The sequence below is a fragment of the Mus caroli genome, unplaced genomic scaffold (genome assembly GCF_978045245.1).
Source record: "Mus caroli unplaced genomic scaffold, Mus_caroli_1 scaffold_8, whole genome shotgun sequence".
In the NCBI taxonomy this organism is placed as follows: Eukaryota; Metazoa; Chordata; class Mammalia; order Rodentia; family Muridae; genus Mus; species Mus caroli.
In genome coordinates this window covers 117,713,032-117,735,210 of record NW_028227263.1, presented here as the reverse complement: position 1 = coordinate 117,735,210, position 22,179 = coordinate 117,713,032, and the positions used below count along the sequence as shown (strand labels likewise).

At 46.7% G+C, this 22,179-nt stretch overlaps 1 protein-coding gene across 1 annotated transcript; it reads left to right on the top strand.

Annotated features, from left to right (window-relative positions):
- Window positions 1-747: 747 nt before the first annotated feature.
- On the top strand, window positions 748-19,452 carry Blvrb (biliverdin reductase B). The gene is made up of 5 exons (XM_021166972.1): window positions 748-963; window positions 12,677-12,841; window positions 12,984-13,073; window positions 16,189-16,317; window positions 19,185-19,452. The coding sequence occupies exons 1-5, from the start codon at window positions 885-887 to the stop codon at window positions 19,340-19,342; spliced, it is 621 nt and encodes a 206-aa protein (XP_021022631.1). The 5' UTR covers window positions 748-884; the 3' UTR covers window positions 19,343-19,452.
- The last annotated feature ends 2,727 nt before the right edge of the window (window positions 19,453-22,179 follow it).

Sequence of the window (22,179 nt, the reverse complement as noted above, 5' to 3'; positions counted from 1 at the left end):
GTCTTACACGCTTAAAATGTCACACCAGTTGCCTAGGCACAAAAGATGACACACCCTGTGTTGCTACACACCCATACATCAGAGCCTCAACAAGACACAAAAGAAATCTCAGTTGATGTCACACACAGTCACACATAAATGGGATCATATCACACACCCATGTGGTGTCCCAAACCTTCCCAATCCGAAAGTATCACACTCCATTACAGCTTACCATATCACACAGGCTGAGTACCCCTCACAGTATCACCCCCACAGACGCCAAATAACAACATTAATGATCTCTATACACAACTCACATTGCAACACAAGGAATGAAACCGGGTGTCGCCCACAACCATGCTGTCCCTTGTGGTCACTGAGGGTCACACAGGCACAGAATCACCCCACACACCCCTCTTGCTTGTTGGGAGGACGCTTTAGTAGAGGACAGTACCATCTCAGAGCCTGTCTGTAAGGGGGCGTGAGCAAAGAGAGCACGGTGGGCGTAACGCCCCGGCCGGCCCCGCCCCGCTCAGCCCCGCCCACTAAGGGTGGCTGTCTCTAGTAGGCAGCGCGCTGAGTGACAAACTGCTCTAGCACCGCCCACTCCCTTCCCTAGAAGGAGGCGTGACTTCTACTTCTAAGCGCCTATCGGAGAAGGGGGTCTGGAAATGCAATTTGACTCCTCCTCCGGCCTACTCATGCTCTTTCCAGCGGGAGGCGTCGTCGCCTCGGTCCCGCCCTTTGAACCCAAATTAGGAGGGTGAGGCGGAGGCTGGAACCTTGTCTGGTCCCGCCCCCTCCTTCTGGGTCGAGGAGGACCCGCAGCGCGCCTCCTCGCAGCCACTGTGTTCCCGCGCGTCCTCTGAGTTCTCAGCTTTTCCGGCCCTGGACCCCGCAGCATGACTGTCAAGAAGATCGCGATCTTCGGTGCCACCGGCAGGACCGGGCTCACCACACTGGCGCAGGCGGTGCAAGCAGGCAGGAGTCGGGGCGGGTGGGGGAAGTCATGAACACCGGGCGGAGCTTTGGGAAAAGTCGTCCTGGGGCCGGGCGGAGACCACACGGGGCGGTGTGTGCCCCAGCCTGTTGGCTAGCAAGTGGTCACGGGGGCACAAATGGAGGACTCTGACATTCAGCGTTATGTGGATTCAAGGCGTAAAGGAATTAACTGTGGGAACCTGGAGGACTCCTCTGACAGTTCTATGCAAATCAGGGGTTCTTATGAAATGTTGTAACTGTGGTGGTGGTCCTAGTTAGCACACCCAGAAAGGGTTTTCTGAGCCAGGACTAGCTTGGCATCCATCCAGCCGGGCCATCTCCTCATTCTGGTGACCCTCATTTGGAATGGGAACTAGTGTGTTACCCCACTTGGCACATAAGAAAACTGAGGCGGAGAGGTCTTGCTGGTACATGGCTGTGTCGGGATTTGAACTCCGGTCCATAGTCTTAAGCACTAAAAAACTGTCTGCAGGCTCATAGTTTGGTCACTGGAACAGAAAATCAAAAAGGTTAGGCAGCAAGTTACTTCCAAGAGAACGGAGGTGATCACACTAGGAGAGGCAGTCCAAGAACTGCAGTTCTGGGAAGGACATTGAGCTTTGGGGCCTCCCGAGGGGAGGGCGCAGGATCCCCCATCATCCCGACTCCCCAGTCTAGAAGTTAACTCTGGACCAGACCTGAAAGTTCCAGATAAAGAGCCACACCCTTGCTAGCCTTGGCGATTCTTAAGATATTGACTATCAGAGTGCCCCAAAAGGGTGGAGGCCACAAGGAGCCCAGTCCCTGCTGGTTCCCAGCACAGCTCCTGCTTTGGAGTTTCTAGAAGTTCCATCCCCCGCGCCCCCCCCTCCATGGGCTATCCTTTCCCCCAGGGACTTAATAAGAGCCTTAATTCATGGCAAAGGAGAGATTCCTGGGCCTCCCAGTGAAAACAAACTACAGGCTGGCTGCGGTGGTGTAGACCTGTAATTTCCCCCATCCCTGGAGGCAGAGGTAGGAGACTCAGGAGATCAAACCTATCCTTGGCTACGCAGCAAGTTCAAGGCCATCGTGGGCAACCTTAGACCCTATGTCAAAACAACAAAACAAAAGCAAGCTGCTGATAAATCATTTCTAGGGAGGAACAGGGAAAGGAAGAGAGAAGTTGACAAATGCTGTGTCACCATGAATTTGTGGAGTATCCTGTTAAATACCTTAATCCCCAATACCACTGTTTACCGATGGCTCACCCTGCTGGTCACAGTCGGAACTACACGAAGGATTTCCGGGAGGCCTGGCCTTTTTCTCCCTGTGACTCAGAAAAACCAGTCAGAAACAAGAAGAGGGGGAAAAAAAGAAAAGAAAAGAAAAAGAAGAGGCAGGAAGGGATTAGGGGATATAGCTCTCAGAGATGAAGCGCCCGCCTGGGATCTACCTGTAAGAAGAGGCTTAAGGGGGGCGTGGCTCAGTAGGCCCCACGGCCTAGCGCCCAAGAAACTGCACCGTCAAGGAAAACAAGTAGCTAGGAAGGGCTTGGGTTTTAGTCCCTCAATGTCATTTTGTAGGACCAAGGGTCTAGCAAACAGATTCTGGGTTCATCCTGTGCATTTAAGCAGCCAGGTCTACCACATACCACAGTGATGTGACCAAATGCTGTGTCATCTACAGTTAAAGACCTAAATATCTGTAAAATAAAGAAAGAAAAGAGAAAAGAAGACCAATATTGAAGCAATGGTTGCGGGCTAGACAGATGGGTCAGTGGATAAAGGAACCTGACAACCTGAGTTAAATCCCCAGAAAGAGAGAACCGACTCAGAAGAACTTGACCTCTGACTTCCATACTTGCACACACACACAAATAAGAGTAACGGATAAACAGAGGTTGCTAGCTGGGCGGTGGTGGTGGCGCAAGTGTTTAATCCCAGCACTTGGGAGGCAGAGGCAGGTGAATCTATGTGAGTTCGAGGCCAGCCTGGTCTACAGAGTGAGTTCTAGGACAGCCAGGGCTACACAGAGAAAAACCTGTCTCAAAAACAAAAACAAAAGCAGGGGTTGCCTTGGGACTCTGATGAAATGACTTACAATGCAGAAAGTGCTTAGAACCAAGGTTCATGTCCAGTGGGTGCTTATACTCCTGGGCCAACTGAACTCAGATATAAAGATTATAGCCCAGTCTTGAATGTAGCTCTGGTTTTCTCTACCCACTAACTGTGTGCCCATGGCTAGTTACCAGAACCTGCCTCAGTTTCCCTTTCTTGGTATGATAAGAATGACCACTTTGTAAAATTGTTACAATCTAGGACTTTTCAAACTAGGGCTCAGTGTGAGTGCTGGACTGTTTTAAATTGGTCACAAACGATCAAAATGTATCAAGTTGCTGTGGGAGTCGCTAGAATCTGAGCCTAGGCCCTGGCAGCCAGGTCTGACCACTTGTCCTCAGTAGGTCAATTAGTGAGAAAAACTAATAGTGAAAGCAGAAAAAGGAGATGAATTTAATGTAGGCATGTCCGGAAGCTCCTCTGCTACCCAGACCCAGCCTTCAAGGTCTTGATGAAAGCTACGAGTTTAAATAGAAGGCAAGAGGTACCCACGCATACGCAGTCCCTCTCGGTCTTGGTGTGGTCATCACAGCCATCATCTTGTTGTCCCCTGTGTCCTCCAAGGTGCTCTGACAAGTTGTCAGAGCCATGAAATCTCTTCCTCTTCTGGTTGGCACAGGGCCCCAGCCTCCTTCTCCTGCCATCATGAGACATTTGGGGAAGTTGCACTTTTGGAGTGGGGGGTCCACTGTTTCAAGCAGTCTGATTATCATCTGCATTCCTGCCAGGATGGTTACAGAATGCCAGATGTTGGAGTGACATATGAATTTATGTGTACTGGTCAGGCAGTGAAATTTTGTATTGAGTATTGGATTTTATTTTATTTTTATTTTTTTAATTCTTGAAAGAGCTGGAGAAATGATGAGAAAATCCTTTACTCTCAAGACTCAGAGAGTGGAAGGTTCACACTCTCTTTTTAAGGTTCACAGCCAGTTCTGGAAAACATAGTTCAAGGCCAGCCTGTTTTGTGTAATACTTTGTCTCCAAAAATAAAAAAGGAAGGAAGGAAGGAAAAGAAAAACCTTAAAAGTGAATGAATTTTGCAACTTATTCTCAAATAGGAAGAGAAACGGAAAGACAGACAGATTTGTACATGTGTGAATTTTTTATGCAAATATATAAGTTCTGCATATCATATACTATGTATATAAGTAAAAAGAGGAAGCAGGTCGAGAGAATCTTGCAACTTCTCTATAGCTGAGTTTGTTTAAAAATAAAAGCGTAACAGAAAGCCTGACCAGATGTTTGACACCTATATTCCCAGCAGTTAGGAGGCAGACAGCAGGAACAGCACAGGGTTTAAGGCCAGCCTGAGCTACATTGTGAATTTGGTGATCGTCTGGGCTACAGTGTGACACTCTGGCAAATAAATAAATACAAGAAACATGAACAAAATGTTAATAACAAATGATATTGATAAAGAAAAAAGTCACCACATCTTTTAGGGCCAGCAAGGTGGTTTAGTGGGTAAAGGCGCCTGCTGCCAAGCCTGATGGACCTGAGTTCAATCCCCAGGATCTACATGGGTAGAAAGAGACAGCTGACTCCTGCACATTGTCCATACACAATTTACAGATGCACATGTGCACACATGGTAAAATAAATGTAAAATAGTTAATAAGTAATGAAGATAACTGAAAAGGATAAAAGCCCGTATTTTAATTATCTCACAGAAGTTGTCTTTATCTAAATGTGTGCTGTTTGGTAGCTACTAGCTGCGTGTGCTTCTTGCTTCATTTTATTTTATTTTATTTTATTTTATTTTATTTTATTTTCTATCCTTTTTTATGTATGTACTGTCTGTGCATCACTTTTGTGCCTGGTGGCCATGGAAGCCAGAAGAGAAGGTCAGATCCCCTGAAAAAACGGAGGGAGCTGTAGACAGTTGTCAGCCACCCTGTGGGTCCTGGGAATGGAAACCAGATCTTCTGATAGAGCAGCAGGGGCTCTTAACCACAGAGCCTCTGTCTCTTCAGCCCCTCGCGTGGCCCTTTTCATTTCAACGTGAACTGTGTGGTTTGCTTGGTTTTTTTGTTTGTTTGTTTGTTTTGTCTCGTTTGAGACAATGTCTCCCTGTGTAGTCCTGCCAGGCCTGGAACTAACCTTTGAACTGGCTTTGAACACAAGAGAGGTCCACTTGCCTCTGCCTCCTGAGCGCTGGCATTAAGGTTGAGCATGAAAAGCGGCTGTCTAGCCAGGCAACAAATGAGCTTCGTGAGGCTCCTTATTCAGTAGCCACGGGGCCATCCCCAAACTCAGGTACATGGGGGCCGGGAGCTTGAGCTTGCGTTTGTGAGGTGTGAGGGAGACCGGAAGCAAATGTGAGCCCCTGGACTCCCAGGGCTATCGGTTATTCCTAGGTCAGCAGAGAGTCACGATGGAGCAAAGAAAGGTGATTTAGAGATCCAGGGAAAGAGGGTGCAGGGGCCGGATGCAGACAGCACACACCATGAGCAAAGGCCAAGAAGCAGGAAACGGTGAGGTAGACTGAGGAGTCAGCTGCAGCACAGTAGGTGAAGGAGATGGTGTCTCTGAAAGGGGAAGCCAGAGCCAGAAGTGCCCAGAAAGGCTGTCCTGAGCAATGTGAGTTTTACTGCAAGGTGTGGAGGGACCAGGACGGACCTGAGCGGGGAAGGGCGATGAGTTCCAGTTCCAGACTAAGCCACAATGTGAGATTCTGTCTTAAAATAACAACAACAGAAATAATAATAATAATAAGTTAACTGGGGTCTAAAGAGATGGCGCAGTGGTTAAGAGCCCTGTTGCTCTTGCAGAAGACCTGAGTTCAATTCTTTTTTTTTTTTTTAAAGATTTATTTATTTATTATATGTAAGTACAGTGTAGCTGTCTTCAGACACTCCAGAAGAGGGCGCCAGATCTCGTTACGGATGGTTCTGAGCCACCATGTGGTTGCTGGGATTTGAACTCTGGACCTTCGGAAGAGCAGTCCGGTGCTCTTACCCACTGAGCCATCTCACCAGCCCCTGAGTTCAATTCTTAACACCTACCTCAGACAACTTTGTAACTCCAGCTCCTTTGGCCTCCTTGGGCAGCTGCCCTTAAATGCGCAGACACACAACTGACCTCAAGTATATAAACACAAACACATAATTAACAAGAAACAAAAATTTAAGTAAATAAAATCTTTTTTTATTTTTTTGGATTTTGTTTTTTTCAAGACAGGGTTTCTCTGTGTAGCCCTGGCTGTCTTAGAACTCACTCTGTAGACCAGGCTGGCCTCAAACTCAGAAATCCACGTGCCTCTGCCTCCTGAGGGCTGGAATTAAAGGCATGTGCTACCACTGCCCAGCAAATCTTTTTAAATGAGTTAAGGGCTGGGGAAATGGCTCAGCATTTAAGAGCACTCGCTGTTCTTCCAGAGGTCCTGAGTTCACTTCGCAGCAACCACATGGTGACTCACAGCTGTCTGGTATGTCAGTGATAGCATGCTCATATACATAAAATAAATAAATAAAACTTTTTTTAAAAAATGAGTTAAAACTGGACACGGAGATTAAGAGCTGTAATCCCAGCTCTCTGGATATGGGAGCTGGAGACCCAGACACATCAGCCTCACTTCTACCGTGAGTTCAAGGCCAGGTTGGGTTATTTAAAAATTAAATATAAATATAAAAGGCATAATCACAGTAGCAAACCTTCATTGCTTGTTTCAGGACTGGGGCTTTGGGTTCATTGGTTTTAGTACAGTTTGGATTTTATGCATTTGTTTTGTCTTTGTTGTTTGGTTGGTTTGGTTTTGGTTTTTCTATGTGGGACTCAGTCCAGTGCCCTGCATGTGCACGCGTTTCCTGGCTGAGATTCTATACGGTTTTTATTTTTATATTTTTAGTTTCATGGACTTTTCTTAATTTTTTTTTTTTTTTTTTAGTTTGTGTCTTTCTAATATTTCTCTGTAGTATTTGTTGGCTATACTCATGAATCTATGCATTGGTTGTGCAGGTGATTGACAGGTGTCAGGTGATTGACAGGTGTCAGAGGTCTCAGACCCCTGTGCTGGAGTTAGTTACAGCTACAAGACCCGACTTGGGTACTGAACTCTGGTCCACTTATGTAAGAGCAGCCAGTGCTCTTAGCCACTGAGCCAGCTCACTCTGGATGTTTGTTTGCTTTCTCCTGAGCTTCTAAAACTTAAAAAAAAGAAAAATAAATAAGGATAATCATGGTGGCACAGAGGCAGAGACAGGCAGATCTCTGTGAGTTCAAGACCAGCCTGGTCTACATAAAGAGTTCCAGAACAGCCAGTGCTAGACAAAGAGACTCTGCCAGTCCCCTCCCCACCTACTACCAAAGAATAAATAAATAATTTTTAAAAATTTAAAAACTTTCAGCTATTGGATGGATCACAGGGCCCCCAATAGAGGAGCTAGAGAAAGTACCCAAGGAGCTAAAGGGAACTGCAACCCTATAGGTGGAACATTATTATGAACTAACCAGTACCCCAGAGCTCTTGACTCTAGCTGCATTTGTATCAAAAGATGGCCTAGTCGGCCATCACTGGAAAGAGAGGCCCATTGGACATGCAAACTTTATATGCCCCAGTACAGGGGAATGCCAGGGCCAAGGGGTGGGAGTGGGTGGGTGGGGGACTGGGGGGGGGGAGTGTATTGGGGACTTTTTGGATAGCATTGGAAATGTAATTGAGGAAAATACCTAATAAAAAAAAAAGGAAAAAAATTTAAAAACTTATATCTTAATATGTATGGATATTTTGCCCACCTGTATACGTACCTGGTGCCCACAGAGATCAGAAAAGGGCATCACATCTCCTGGGGTTGGAGTTACAGACCGCTGTGAGCTGCTATGTAGGTGCTGAGACTCAAATCTGGATCCTCTACAAGATCAGCAAGTGCTCTTAACCATCTCTCCAGACCCTAGTTTGTTTGTTTTGAAGACAAGGTCTCACTCCCTAACCCAGATTGGCTTTGAACTCCTGATCCTCTGCGCCAGCTTCCTGACCACTGAGAGTACAGACCATCGCCAGTCACCACACCCACCGTGACTTGGTTTCTTTCACATAGCTATATATGCATATTTTTTTCTCCCTCAAATTGTTGGAACTTGAGTCAATATCTCGTTTGTTTTTGTAGTCAAATGCCACCGCATTGTGTGTCTCTGTGGATTTATCCATTAAGCAGCTGGCACATATTATGAAAACTGATAGTACCATTATATATGTAAGAATTTGGGGGTGAAAACATGTTTTCGCTTCCCTTCGGTCTGTTATCTAACGGTAGAACTGCTGGGTCACATGATCAGGCTATGTGTAATCTTTTGAAAAACTGCCAGAGGGGAACTGGAGCCGTGGTTCAGTGGTTAAAAGCACTGACTGTTCTTCCAGAGGTCCAGGGTTCAATTCCCAGCATCCACATGGCGACTTACAACTGTCTGTTCAAAACACCAGTGTAGATAAAATAAAAAATAAATCATTTAAAAAGGAGAAGAGGGTTAGAGAGATGTCTCAGCAGTTAAGAGCACTGACTGCTCTTCCAGAGGTTCAATTCCCAGCAACCACACGATGGCTGTGGCTCACAGCCATCTGTACATGGGGATCCGATGCCCTCTTCTGGTGTGTCTGAAGAGAGTGACAGTGTACTCATATAAATTAAATAAATAAATGAATCTTTAAAAAACTAAAACAAAAGAAAGAGAAAAACTGCCAGATGTAGTCACATCATTTAGGGTTACCCTCAGCGCAGCACGGGAGGGGTTCCTCCCCACTGGCATGCCAACCCTGACTGCAGGCTTTTTCATTACATCATCTTGATAGGTGTGAAGTGGTATCTTTTTTTTTTAATTTATTTAACTTTATTTAAATGAGTGCACTGTCGCTGTCTTCAGACACACCAGAAGAGGGTAGTATATTGGCTTTGGTTTTTTGAATCCAGGTCTCATGTGACTCAGGCTGGCCTTGAGCTCCTGACTTCCTGCATCTTCCCCATAGTTGTTGGAATTATAGACATTAGGACAGGTCATGCAATGTAGTTCTATGGTCCTGACTGTCCTCACACACTGTGTGGACCAGGGTGGCCTCTAATTTGAGATAATCCCCTTGCCTCCCATGTGGTGGGACTACATTACCACACTCTCTTTTCTTTTTCTTTTTCTCTTTTTTTTAAACTAGATTTTATTTGTTTATTGTGTATCTGTACTTATGGAGGTCAGAGGACAACTTTCAGGTTGGTCCTGGGTATCTCTGTTGGGTCATCAATGCTTCTACCCACTTAGCTATCTTGCCAGCCCTTTTGCCTTTGTCTTCCTTCCTTTCTTTCTTTTTTATTTTTTATTTATTTATTTTTTTGAGATAGGTCTCCTGTAGCTGACCTCAGTTTACTATGTAGCAAAAGTTGTCCCTGAACTCCTGATTCTCCTCCCTCTGCAGCCTGAGTGCTGGGAATACAGGTGTGTGTGTGTGTGTGTGTGTGTGTGTGTGTGTGTGCTACAATGTTTCTTTTTACTTTTGTGGGGGGAGTGGGGTCAAGTGCAGGTCGGGGAGGGAGCATACTTGTAATTCTTCAGGAGTCATCCAACATGTCTTTTCCATTCTTGAGGCAGGGTCTCATTGGCACAGGTGACTCACTGAGCAGGCTAGGCTGGCTGGCCACTAAGCCCCTGGGATCCTCCTGACTCTGCCTCAGAGCACTGAGATTACCAGTGTGCACCACCATGGCTCTTCTTTTCCAGGATCACAGTGTTTACTGGTCAGATCCACCCCTTTCCCTCGTCTCTCTCCTGACTTTTCACACAGAACCTGGATGTAGAATCCACACTGGTGTAGCAAACATCTTTTCCGGCATATTGGTGTCTTTGACGCACCAAAAGTTTGCTCGTTTTGGGTTTTCTGACAAGGTTTCACTATTTAGGCCAGACTGGCCACAGACTTACTGAATTCCAACTGCTGAGAGTAAAGGCCCCAGCATGTTCACACACCCATGTGTTCACACACCCACGTGGACATGCGAGGTTTTCAATTTTGATGAAGCCCCATCATTTGGTTTTGCTTTTTCTTTATGCTTCTGATGTCATAGCTAAGATCCCATCTTCTAACATGTGGCCATCAAGATGTGTTCTTATATTTTCTTCCAATAATTGATAGTCTTCTCTTATACTTATTTATATCTTTGACCATTTGGATTAATTTAAAAAAAAAAAAACTTTTGACATTTGTATTGTGTATATTGTGGCCATAGCGTGAGCCTAGAGGTCGGAAGAAAAGCTTGAGGGGGTTGGTTCTCTTCCTCTGCCATATGGATCCCAGGAATCGAACTCAGATGATCAGGCTTGGCAGCAATCACCTTTGCTGGCTGAGCCACCTCAATGGCCCTTGGGTTAAATTTTGTATATTTTGTGAAGTAGGGATCCCACTTGAATCTTTTACATTCAGTGCCCTAGTAACATATTTAAAATATGGGCTTTGTTTTTATTTGAGACAAGGTTTCATGTAACATAGGATTCATGAGTTCAAAGTTATCCTTGGTTACATAGTAAGTTTGAGGCTGACCTGGGCTACATGAGACCGGGAAGGGGGGAGGAGAAAAAGGGGAGGGAGAGAAGGAGAAGAGGGGAGAGGAGGAGACAGGAAGAGTTTTCTGAGGGGAGAAGAAAAGAAAGAAGGTAAGGGTGAGAAATGGAAAAGAATGGAAGGAAACAGAAACAAAAACACAGAGATATTGTTTTCAGTGTTGTCTTAACAATATTACAAGCATAGGACCTAAAGGCTAGAGAGATCAAGTGGTTTGCCCAGATCACCACAAAGCTAGCTCTTGCCATAAGGCCGGAATCCCAAACCAGGGTTGATTTAAGGATTAAAGCAGAGAATATGGCTGAACTGTTTGGTATCTGGGATACAGTGTATGTTAACTCTAGAAATGTTATTTACAACATTTATAGAATGTTATAAATGTCCAGTGCAGTGTGGCAGGCCTGTCATTGCAGCTACCCACGGCACTGAGGCGGATGGTCCTTAAGTGTCAGGCCAGCGAGGGCTACAGGGAGTTAAAGGCCAGCCTGAGCAAAACCCGGACAGCCAGCTGCAAGATGAACATTAGAATGAGCTGTGGACGTAGCTTACCTAGCTTAGCTGTGGTAGGACACTTACCTAGCATGCGTGAGGCCCTGGGCTCCATCATCTTGAGAGTACACACCTGTTACTAGCACATGGGAGATGGAGACCAATCGAACAGGAGTCTGCAGCCAGTCTGCAATACTCGAGACTGTGTCTCAAAGAACAAATAAATATAAGATTGAAGTTAAAAGGGGGGGCCGGGCATGGTGGCGCATGCCTTTAATCCCAGCACTCGGGAGGCAGAGGCAGGAGGATTTCTGAGTTCGAGGCCAGCCTGGTCTACAGAGTAACCCAGGACAGCCAGGGCTACAGAGAGAAACCCTGTCTCGAAAAAAAACAAAAAAAAAGAAGTTAAAAGGGGGCGGGGATGGAGATGTAGAACTTAGTGTGAAGGACTCCCCACCTTCTGCTCCTGCTTCCCCCAAAGGTTATTTAGCAGTGGCAGCAACATCTTCATCATTGTATCAGATTGTAAAATCTTCCATCATCTATTTGTGAAATTAGCTATCCAGAAATGGAGACTCTTCTATTTTTTGCTTTTGTTTGTTTGTTTTTTCAAGACAGGGTTTCTCTGTGTAGCCCTGGCTGTCCTGGAACTCACTCTATAGACCAGGTTGACCTCCAACTCAGAAATCCGCCTGCCTCTGCCTCCCAAGTGCTGGGATTAAAGGCGTGTGCCATCCCGCCCAGCTATTTTTTTGCTTTCTCTGTAATATCTTCAGACTAAAAGACAAATCCCTGTGACAGGTGCCAACAGTGACTGCAAAGTTTTTATTTACTTGATGACCTTTAATTGTTTGTCATCAATATTTTTTTTTCAAGTTAAAGGGTGAAACCCAAGGCCTCATTTATGCTAGACAAGCACGCTGGGGGATTCTAAGAAGAGGCTCTACCACTGAGCCACGCCCCCAGCTCCTTACTGGGGGATTCTAGGCAGGGGCTCTACCACTGAGCCACGCCCCCAGCCCCTCACTGGGGGATTCTAGGCAGGGGCTCTACCACTGAGTTTTCTTTGAGAGAGAGTCTCACTAATTACCCAGAAGGTTCCATCCTCATACCTCCACCTTCTGAATAGCTGAGTCACTGGCCTTTGAAGCCACTAGGGTTTTTATCTTTAGTAAACACTAGGGATGCCCTGGGCTACGGGTGGGAACTAATCCCAGCTTCATTCAGTCTTTGAGTTTGGTTCCTCCCTTTCCTCCAGGACCATGGATGGGGGAATATAGAGCAGGTGCTATGCCAGGGGTCAACCGGTTCCCTCCTGGACGGCAGAGAGGGATAATCAGGGATATTGTCATGGAGACTTACATTCAGATAATTTGTGAGCCAGCATGAAGGTATTACCCTGTTTTAAGAGCTAGCTAAATATCAACTGTTAATTTGCCAGCTTGATGCCCATTACCCAAGAATAAGGCTGGGAATGGAGAACCCTGAGAAGAAAATAGGTTTAAGGGTTCCCAACACTCTCTAGGGTCCTAAACAGTCGCCCTGCAGCCCGCTGACCTGCCTTTCTATTCCTCTTTGTCCACAGGTTACGAGGTGACGGTGCTGGTTCGAGACTCCAGCAGGCTGCCGTCAGAAGGGCCCCAGCCAGCCCATGTGGTGGTGGGAGATGTTCGGCAGGCGTCTGATGTGGACAAGACTGTGGCTGGGCAGGAAGCTGTCATCGTGCTACTGGGCACTGGCAACGACCTCAGTACTGAGCCCCCCCTTTGCCCTCGGCCCCTCCCTGCACCTCGGCCTCCAGCACCACCCCCGCCCCCAGCCCCACCCTTGCCACCCCTGCCACCGCCACCACCGCCCCCTGCCAGTGACAGCCACTCTCTGTCCCCTCTAAGGTCCCACTACAGTCATGTCCGAGGGCACCCGGAACATTGTGACAGCCATGAAGGCACATGGAGTGGACAAGGTCGTGGCCTGCACCTCGGGTGGGTGGTGGGGTCATGGAAGTGGGGCTGAACTGGGAAGGGGGTGAGTACTAAACAAGCAGTCCCAGTCCTCTGAAATAAGGTATTAAAGCTATCCCAAGTTATCACACATTCACTGAGCACCAACTGTGAACATAGCGATGTGCCCTGGATTCTGCAACTCACGTGGCTCACAGATAAAAGTGAGGTGACAAACAGATCCGTGGTTGAACAGGCATCCCAGATAAGCAGAGCCAAGATAGAGAAGGCACTACAAAAATATCAGGGACAGCAGTGGACAAGCCTGGGTAGAAAATGGTAACCAAGAGGTGGGAGACACCTCACAGAGAATATGATGCAGCTTTGTTTGGTAAACACCAACTCTCCGCCTTCCCCAGTTATATTGAGAGAAACTGATATTAAACAAAAGTTCCCGGGGGGCCTGGGATGTGGCTCAGCAGTACAGCACCTGACTACAGCATCCTCATTGAGGGGTTGGGGCATGGCTCAGTGGTAGAGCCCCTGCCTAGAATCCCCCAATGAGAGGTTGGGGGCGTGGCTCAGTATTAGCGCCCCTGCCTAGAATCCCCCAGTGAGGGACTGGGGGCGTGGCTCAGTGGTTGCTGCCTAGAATCCCCCAATGAGAGGCTGGGGGCGTGGCTCAGTGGTAGAGCCCCTGCCTGGAATCCCCCAATGAGGGGTTGGGGTACGGATCAGTGGTAGAGCGCCTTCTAACATGTACAAAGTCCTAGGTTCCGTGCACAGGAATGAAGTAATCCTTAGTAATCTGGGAGGAGCTAATAATAGCAATTAATGCTAACAGCATTTATTGAGCACCTACTGTGTTGCGGGTGCTTAGGAATAAAAACCACTTCATCCTCCCAGCACAGTAGGAGAGAAGCAGAGCGGACTCTTGTGAAACGCTAGCTATGACCTGTTTTGCTTAGTTCAAAGCCACAGCACTTGAAATTTCCTAGTGGCCCACGTGCATACTGCTGTAGCTAGTCAGAGCCGAGAGATGGGGTATGCCAGGTTACCTCTCCAGCCTGTTCTCTCTGCTTACCACTGACTGATGGTCTCCCTGGGAAGGGAGAAGGCGGGAGGAAGGGGTACGTGGTCCAGGCAGCTGGGGGGCAGGAAAGAAACTCATTTATGGTTATTTCCTGCTCAGTTTGCAAAGAAAAATGGTCATAAGTATGTAGTTTTAGAATGATTTGTTTTTAATGTTTTTTTTTTCTTTTGTCTTAGAGACAACCATTAGTGATTAAAATTAAAATCTTGTTTCCGCCGGGCGTGGTGGCGCACGCCTTTAATCCCAGCACTCGGGAGGCAGAGGCAGGCGGATTTCTGAGTTCGAGGCCAGCCTGGTCTACAAAGTGAGCTCCAGGACAGCCAGGGCTATACAGAGAAACCCTGTCTCGTAAAAACCAAAAAATAAAAAAAAAAAAATAAAAAAAAAAATAAAATCTTGTTTCCATTAAGGAAATTATAAGGTTCACTTAATTTATACTCCCTTTCCCCCCCATCCTGAAAAAAGTTTTGTTTCGGGCTAGGTTTCATGGATTCTGTATAATTGTTTAGTGGTGGTGGTTGTAGGAGTAGTAGTGTAATCGTAACAGTGTTGTGTGCATTGGTGTTTTGCCTGCATGTGTGCTTGTGGGAGGGTATCAAAGGTATCAGATCTTGGAGTTAACAGTTACTGAGCTACCATGTGATTGCTGGAAATTGAACCCAGGTCCTCTGGGAGAGCAGTCAGTGCTCTCAACCACTGGTCCATCTCGGCAGTCCTATTTTTTTTTTTATTTTATTTAAAATAATTTTATGGGCTGGTGAGATGGCTCAGTGGGTAAGAGCACCCGACTGCTCTTCCGAAGGTCCGGAGTTCAAATCCCAGCAACCACATGGTGGCTCACAACCATCCGTAACGAGATCTGGCGCCCTCTTCTGGAGTGTCTGAAGACAGCTACAGTGTACTTACATATAATAAATAAAATCTTTAAAAAAATAAAATAAAATAAAATAATTTTATTTGGGGGGCTGGAGAAATGTCTCAGCAGTGAAGAGCACTGGCCGCTCTTCCAAAGGTTCTGAGTTCAACTCCGGGCTACCACATGGTGGTTCACAACCATCTATAATGTGATCTGATGGCCTCTTCTGGTGTGTATGGAGATACACTGTTCATATACATTAAATAAATAAACTGGAGTTGTAGGAATTGTGAGCTACCCTGTGGGTGCTGGGATCAAACCCAGATCTTCTGGAAGAGCAGCAAGTGTTCTTTTTTTTTTTTTTTAAGATTTATTTATTTCATGTATGTGGGTACACATGGTTGTGAGCCTTCATGTGGTTGTTGGGAATTGAATTTTTAGGACCTCTGCTTGCTCCGGTTGGTCCCGCTCACTCAGGCCCAAAGATTTATTTATTACTATACATAAGTACACTATAGCTGACTTTAGATGCACCAGAAGAGGGTGTCAGATCTCATTATGGGTGGTTGTGAGCCACCATGTGGTTGCTGGGATTTGAACTCAGGACCTTCGGAAGAGCAGTCAGTGCTCTTACCCACTGAGCCATCTTGCCAGCCTAAGTCAGACACGTTTACTCGCTCCTCTAAGAGTCTCAGTTGTTCCTGGAGGAATGGCTCTGTCAGAGCTCAGCTGGCAAAGAGCTTACAGCGCTATCATAAGGCCTGAATTGAGATCCTCAGCACCCTCGTTAAAAGCCAAGGATGGCGCTATTCCTGTAACCCTAGCTCTAAGGAGGTGGAAGCAGGAAGATCCCTGGAACTTGCTGGTCAAGAGTCTAGCTAAATTGCTGAGTTCCAGATTCAGAGAGCGCCTCTGTCTCAAAAAATACTAAGGAGAGCCCTCGAAGGAACCCAGCATGGACTTGAGCCGTCACACATGGTGCATGCACGGGCACACATACCAACTTTTAAATGTGTTGTGAGTGTGCAGGGGGGTGGGGTGCATAGGGAAGTCAGAGGACAACTTGGTAGGAGTCAGGTGTCTTCTCACACCTTGTAGCATGGCTCCTCTTGCCGTGACCTGCGTTCTGGCAGCTGACAGGCAATGGTAAGCCACCTAATGATTCTGCTCAGCCCAGGCTAACTCTGCCCTGTGTCTATCCCCACCAGCCTTCCTACTATGGGACCCGACCAAGGTGCCCCAACGCCTGCAGGACGTGACCGATGACCACATCCGGATGCATAAGATTCTGCAGGAGTCAGGGCTGAAATACGTGGCAGTGATGCCCCCACACATAGGTGAGTGGGTGGGGGTGGGGTGGGCATGGCAATGTTACCACCAGCATGCTCTCCCCCAGATTGCTTGGCCCAGTTGTCCTTGGTTCCTCTAAAACTGCCAACACTGGGTTCATATTCAGGCGCACACCTGAATAGCAGAAAAGTGTGGGCTGGCAAGATGGCTCAGTGGGCAAAGTCTCCTGCCTGCCAAGCCCTGGAACCTGAGTTCAGTTCTGAGATCCACACGGTGGAAGAAGAGAACAGCCCTCCTAAAAGCTGTCCTTTGGTCTCCACATATGAGCTGTGGCATGTGACTCCCTCCTCAACAAGTAAATACAACAATTTAAGTTTTAAATTAAACCAACTTAATTTTTTAAGTAAAAAGGTCATTAAAAAACACTTTCCCAAAAAAAAAAAACACTTTCCCGCCTTTAATCCCAGCACTTGGGAGGCAGAGGCGGGTGGATTTCTGAGTTTGAGGCCAGCCTGGTCTACAGAGTGAGTTCCAGGACAGCCAGGGCTATACAGAGAAACCCTGTCTCAAAAAAAAAAAAAAAGAAAGAAAGAAAGAGAGAGAGAGAGAGAGAGAGAGAGAGAGAGAAACACTTTCCTCAGAAGGGGAAAGCAAGTATGTGGTGCTCAGCTCTAATTCGGGAATTTGGGAGCCCAGGCAGGATAGTTGCCGGTTCTAGGCTGGCCCGGGTTTTGAGACTACGTTCCCAAAATCCAAATCAGAAAGAAAAGTGGTAAAGACATTTTCAGTCCTTCTTGGCCTTATTTCATCTTCTGCCTCATGGAGCCCAGGCTGACCTTGAACTTCTAGTGGAGCTGGGGATGACCGTGAACTTCCAATCCCCCCAGACCCCACCTCCCAATTCTAGAATTACAAATGTTCAGCACTATGCCTGGTTTGGTTTTGTGTGTTTGGCTGGTTTTTAATTGTTGTTTCCATTTTATTTTATTTATTTTATGTGTGTGGTGTTTTTGCATGCATTTTGTCTATGCACCAAGTATGTGCAGTGCCAAGAAGGGAAGAAAAGGGTTTAGATCCCCTGGAGCTGAAGTCCCAGGTTGCGGATTGCTATGTGGGTGCTGGGGATCTGGAAGAACATGCTCTTAACTACTGAGCCATCTCTCCAGCCCCATGCTGGGCTTGTTTGATCTCCTTACTGTTCTACTGGCTCTGTAACAAACAAATCACCTAGAATGCACATGTTAAAAAAAAATCACCATCATTTTTTTGTTGTTGTTGTTCTTTTAAGATTCATTCTTAGCCGGCTTGTTGTGACACACACTTTTAATCCCAGCACTTAGGATACAGAGGCAGGTGGATCTCTGTGAATTCGCCAGCCTGGTCTACAGACAGAGTTCTAGGGCAGCCAGGGCTACAGAGAGAAACCCTGCCTCCAAATTTTATTTTTATTTTTATTATTTTTATTTATTTATTTATTTATTTTTTTTGGTTTTTCGAGACAGGGTTTCTCTGTATAGCCCTGGCTGTCCTGGAACTCACTTTGTAGACCAGGCTGGCCTCGAACTCAGAAATCCACCTGCCTCTGCCTCCCGAGTGCTGGGATTAAAGGCGTGCGCCACCACGCCCGGCTTTATTATTTTTAAATGCATGTATATGTGTGGGTATGTGCACGTTGGCTCCCCTTGTCCCTAGAGCACGGGTCTTTAACCTTACTAATGCGGTGACCCTTTGATACACTACCTCATGTTGTGGTGATTCCCAACCATAAAATTATTTTTATTGCTACTTCAGAACTGTGATTTTGCTACGGTTATGAATTGTAATGTAAGTATCTTTTGGAGATAGAAGTTTGTCAAAGGGATTGAGACCCACAGGTTGAGAACCGCTACCTTAGCGCTATAGGCAGCCATGGGATGCCTGATATGGGTGCTGGGTCCCAAACTGAATCTTCTAAAGGAGCAGTAAGTGCTTTTTAGCACTGAGCCATCAATCCAGCCCTAAAAACCACCCTTGTGGGGCTGGTGAGATGGCTCAGTGGGTAAGAGCACCCGACTGCTCTTCCAAAGGTCTGGAGTTCAAATCCCAGCAACCACATGGTGGCTCACAACCATCTGTAATGAGATCTGACTCCCTCTTCTGGTGTGTCTGAAGACAGCTACAGTATACTTACATATAATAAATAAATAAATAAATCTTAAAAAAAAAAGGGCAAAAAAAAAAAAAACCACCCTCGTTTATTATCCCTGTTTCTCGATACCGGAAGTCGGTGAGACTCTAAAAAGGTCGTTCTTGCATGGGGGTTTCTTTTTCTTTTTTTTAGATTTATTTATTTATTTTATGTATGTGAGTACACCATTGCTCTCTTCAGACACACCAGAAGAGGGCATCAAATCCTCATGACAGATGGTTGTGAGCCACCATGTGGTTGCTGGGAATTGAACTCAGGACCTCTGGAAGAGCAGTCAGTGCCCTTAACCACTGAGCCATCTCTCCGGCCCTGCAGGGGGGTTCTTGCCTTGTGCATCTGGAAGGTGGCAGAGTGTCGGGATACAGAATCTGGGGGAAGAGGCAGCTGAACACCTACAGATGGCCTCCCTGTGTGTCCAGCGCTTCCTCACATTAGTACAGCTGAGCTGACAGGGAAAAGAGGCTCAAGAGATGCCAGACATTGTGGTACATACCTGTCGTCCCAGACCGTGCTATTGAGGCCAGCCTGGGTGACATAGCAATCCTTGGTCTCAAAAACAAGTTATTTGATGAGTTAATATGGAAAGCCCCCAGCCCACTCACCCCCACCCCCACCACCATACACACAGAACATGCATCATATCTAAAACTTAAAAAGTTTAAAAGAAGGAAACGAAAACCAGAAAGGATGGCCGGTTCATTCATTCCCAGTGTCTTTCTCTCACAGGAGACCAACCACTAACTGGGGCCTACACAGTGACCCTGGATGGACGAGGGCCCTCGAGGGTTATATCCAAGCATGACCTGGGCCACTTCATGCTACGGTGCCTCACCACCAATGAGTATGACGGACACACCACCTACCCCTCCCACCAATATGACTAGCACCCTGACCTTGGTGGGGAGGGTCACGCATCCTGAGAAATGACACAAATAGAGGGATCAATAAATTTTTAGCCAAGAGCTTCAAATTCTTTCAGGAAGCCTAACCCTAATTTTCCTCTGTCTGTCTGTGATTATTTTGGTCAGCGTCTTACCGTGCTGGGTAAACCCACACAGAGCTGTATTTTCAGTCCTCCTACTGGCAGATTTTAGACAGGCGCTCTACTGCTGAGCCGTGCTGGAGCCTTTTAAAAATGTTGTTAAAGTTGGTTGATTGATTGATTGATTGATTGATTTGGGGTGGGAGTGGTATGATAGGATACCTATGTGGATGACCAAGGTAACCGTGCCTCCGATTTCCTAGCTCTCAGGAAGCATCAGGAATGATAGCTCTGACCCTGCTGTGGCACCCCAGATCAGCCAGAGCTTCAGAAGCTCAGAGGCCGGAGGCAGTTCAGTCACCCAGCACACCTTAAACAGAAAGGCCTTGGTGGAAGATAGATGTATATCCAACCTGAAGTCTGCATTAGTAAGAGTGTACCTAAGGAAGGTTCCAGAATAGGGCAGCATTTCTGGCTAAAAAAAAAAACATGAGCAAGGGACAAAAAAGTATATGGCTCCGTTGACAAACTACACGTGGTCCCTGCAGTTAGTGATGCCAGGCATGTCATCCCAGCACTTGGAAGACGGAGGCAGGAAGAGCATCAGTCCTAGACCATGCTTTCAGTAACAGGGAAATAACAACAATAATACTAATAGTAATACTGCCACTACAGTGAAGTAGAGATGGCCAGAACTAGGGAGGTCTGCGAAGCCTGAATTGTCCAGACTGACAAGATGGCTCAGCAGTTATGGGTGCTTGCCGCCAAGCCTAATGACCTGAGTTCAATCCCCAGGTCCCACATGATAGAAGGAGCGAACCAACTCCTGTGAATTGTCTCCTGACTTGGACATAGGTGCTGCACTACCTGCATGCCATGAGTAAATAAATGTAATGTGATCAAGAGGAAGTAGCTCAGAGAAAGCCAAGCTTTGCAGGCCTTGGTGACTTACAACTGTAATCCCAGCACTCGAGCTGCTGAGACAGGAGGATCGGCGTAATTTTGAATCCAGTGTAGGTGATTTAGCTTATGTAGCATTAAAGAATATGGCTATTGACTCAAAAAGAAAAAAAAAATTGCAAAGGAAGTAGGGATGGAGGCATGGGCTCCTGGAGATTTTTTTTAGAATTGTTTTTATTATTTTATGTGTATGGGTGTTTTGTCTGCATGCATGTCTGTGCATGCCTGGTATCCAATGAGGTCAGAGGGTGTTCAGTCCCCTGGAACTGGTTTTAGAAATAGTCTTGAATCAACATATGTGTCCTGGCAATTGAACCTAGGACCTCTAGAAGAGCAGCCAGTGCTCTAAACTTCTGAGTCATCTCTTTAGCCTCATAGAGAATTGTTTTGTTGGGTTCTGGGTGTTTTGTTTTGTTTTGTTGTTTTTTGTTTTTTGTTTTTTTTGAAACAAGGTCTCACACAGCCCAGGCTGGTCTCCAACTCTATGTAGCCAAGGATGACCTGATCTTCCTGGCTAGCACAATGCCCAATCACTAGAATTACAGGTGCGTAGCGTGTCTGGCTTAGGTTTTACTTTCTAAAGCTTCTGGATGTGAAGCCTAAGAGAGCAAGATCACAGCAGGGATATAGGGTGGACTGAAGAGGAGAGAGGACCCTCCCTCCAGTTAGGTCCTGGGTGAATAGTCTGTGGGGCAGGAGGAAGCTCAGGCCATAACTAAAGGGATGGTTGGGCTTTACTGACACGGGGGCACTGGAGGATTGCCAGTTTAGGATGGAGAAGAAAGGGGAGGAATTGCCCTACACTGGCAGTCCAGGTGGCACAGCCCCTGTAATCCCAGATCCAGGCAGATGGAAGTTAGAAGGAATCTGAGTTGCAGAGTGAGGTCAAGGCCAGCCTTGAATGCACTGAGATGCAGCCTCAAAGAAAACAGGAAAGGGGAGCTGCAGATATGTCTCAGCCTTTGAGAACACTGCTGTGCTTCCAAAGGCTCCACATGGGGGCTCACAACTTCAGTCCCAGGGGATCCAAAGTCTTCTATGTGCACCAGAGGGCCAAGTAGTGCAGACATAAACATGGGCAAAACACTGAGACACACACACATACATATTTATATTTTTAAATTTTTTGCTGGGAGGTGCTGGTGCACACCTTTGATCCCAGTGCTTGGGAGGCAGAGGCAGGCAGATCTCTGGGTTTCAGGCCAGCCTGGTCTACAGAGTGAGTTCCAGGACAGCTAAGGCTACACAGAAAAATCTTGTTTGTCTGTCTCTTTAACCACCCCGCCCCCCCCCAAAAAAAACCACCACCACCACACATAACCTTCCTCCAAACAAACAACAAAAGCCCCATAGAGGCACGCACAGTCCAGCCCCTCAGGAAGGCCAAGTTTTCACAGAGGAGAGAAGCAGCTTTGTCCAGGAGGTTTGTGGCTGTTCTGGGTTGGAACCTGTCTGCCATCTTCCTGGTATTCATTGTGTGGCAACAGGATTTCCCGCTGGGTACAGAGATGGGGTACGTACCTGGGAAAAGGAGATGGAAGTGGGATTGGCAGTGTGTGCCTGGGCCCCACCTCACTGGTTGGAAGGAGTGGTTTTTTTCCCCCTAATACCAGGGATTAAATCCAGGGTTTTGTATGAGATAGGCACATACCTACACTCTACCACTCTATCCTTTGAGACAGGATCTTATGTAACTACCACATCCAGTTCAGGTGGGGGACTTTTGGGTTTTGTTTTGTTTCCGTGTACCTGTACTCAAGTGCATATACACATACCAGT

Coding starts and splice junctions, on each gene's coding strand:
- Blvrb (XM_021166972.1), top strand. CDS start 885: ATGACTGTCAAGAAGATCGCGATCTTCGGTGCCACCGGCAGGACCGGG. Junction 12,842..12,983: donor GGGCACTGGCAACGACCTCA/GTACTGAGCCCC, acceptor GTCCCCTCTAAG/GTCCCACTACAGTCATGTCC. Junction 16,318..19,184: donor AGTGATGCCCCCACACATAG/GTGAGTGGGTGG, acceptor TTTCTCTCACAG/GAGACCAACCACTAACTGGG.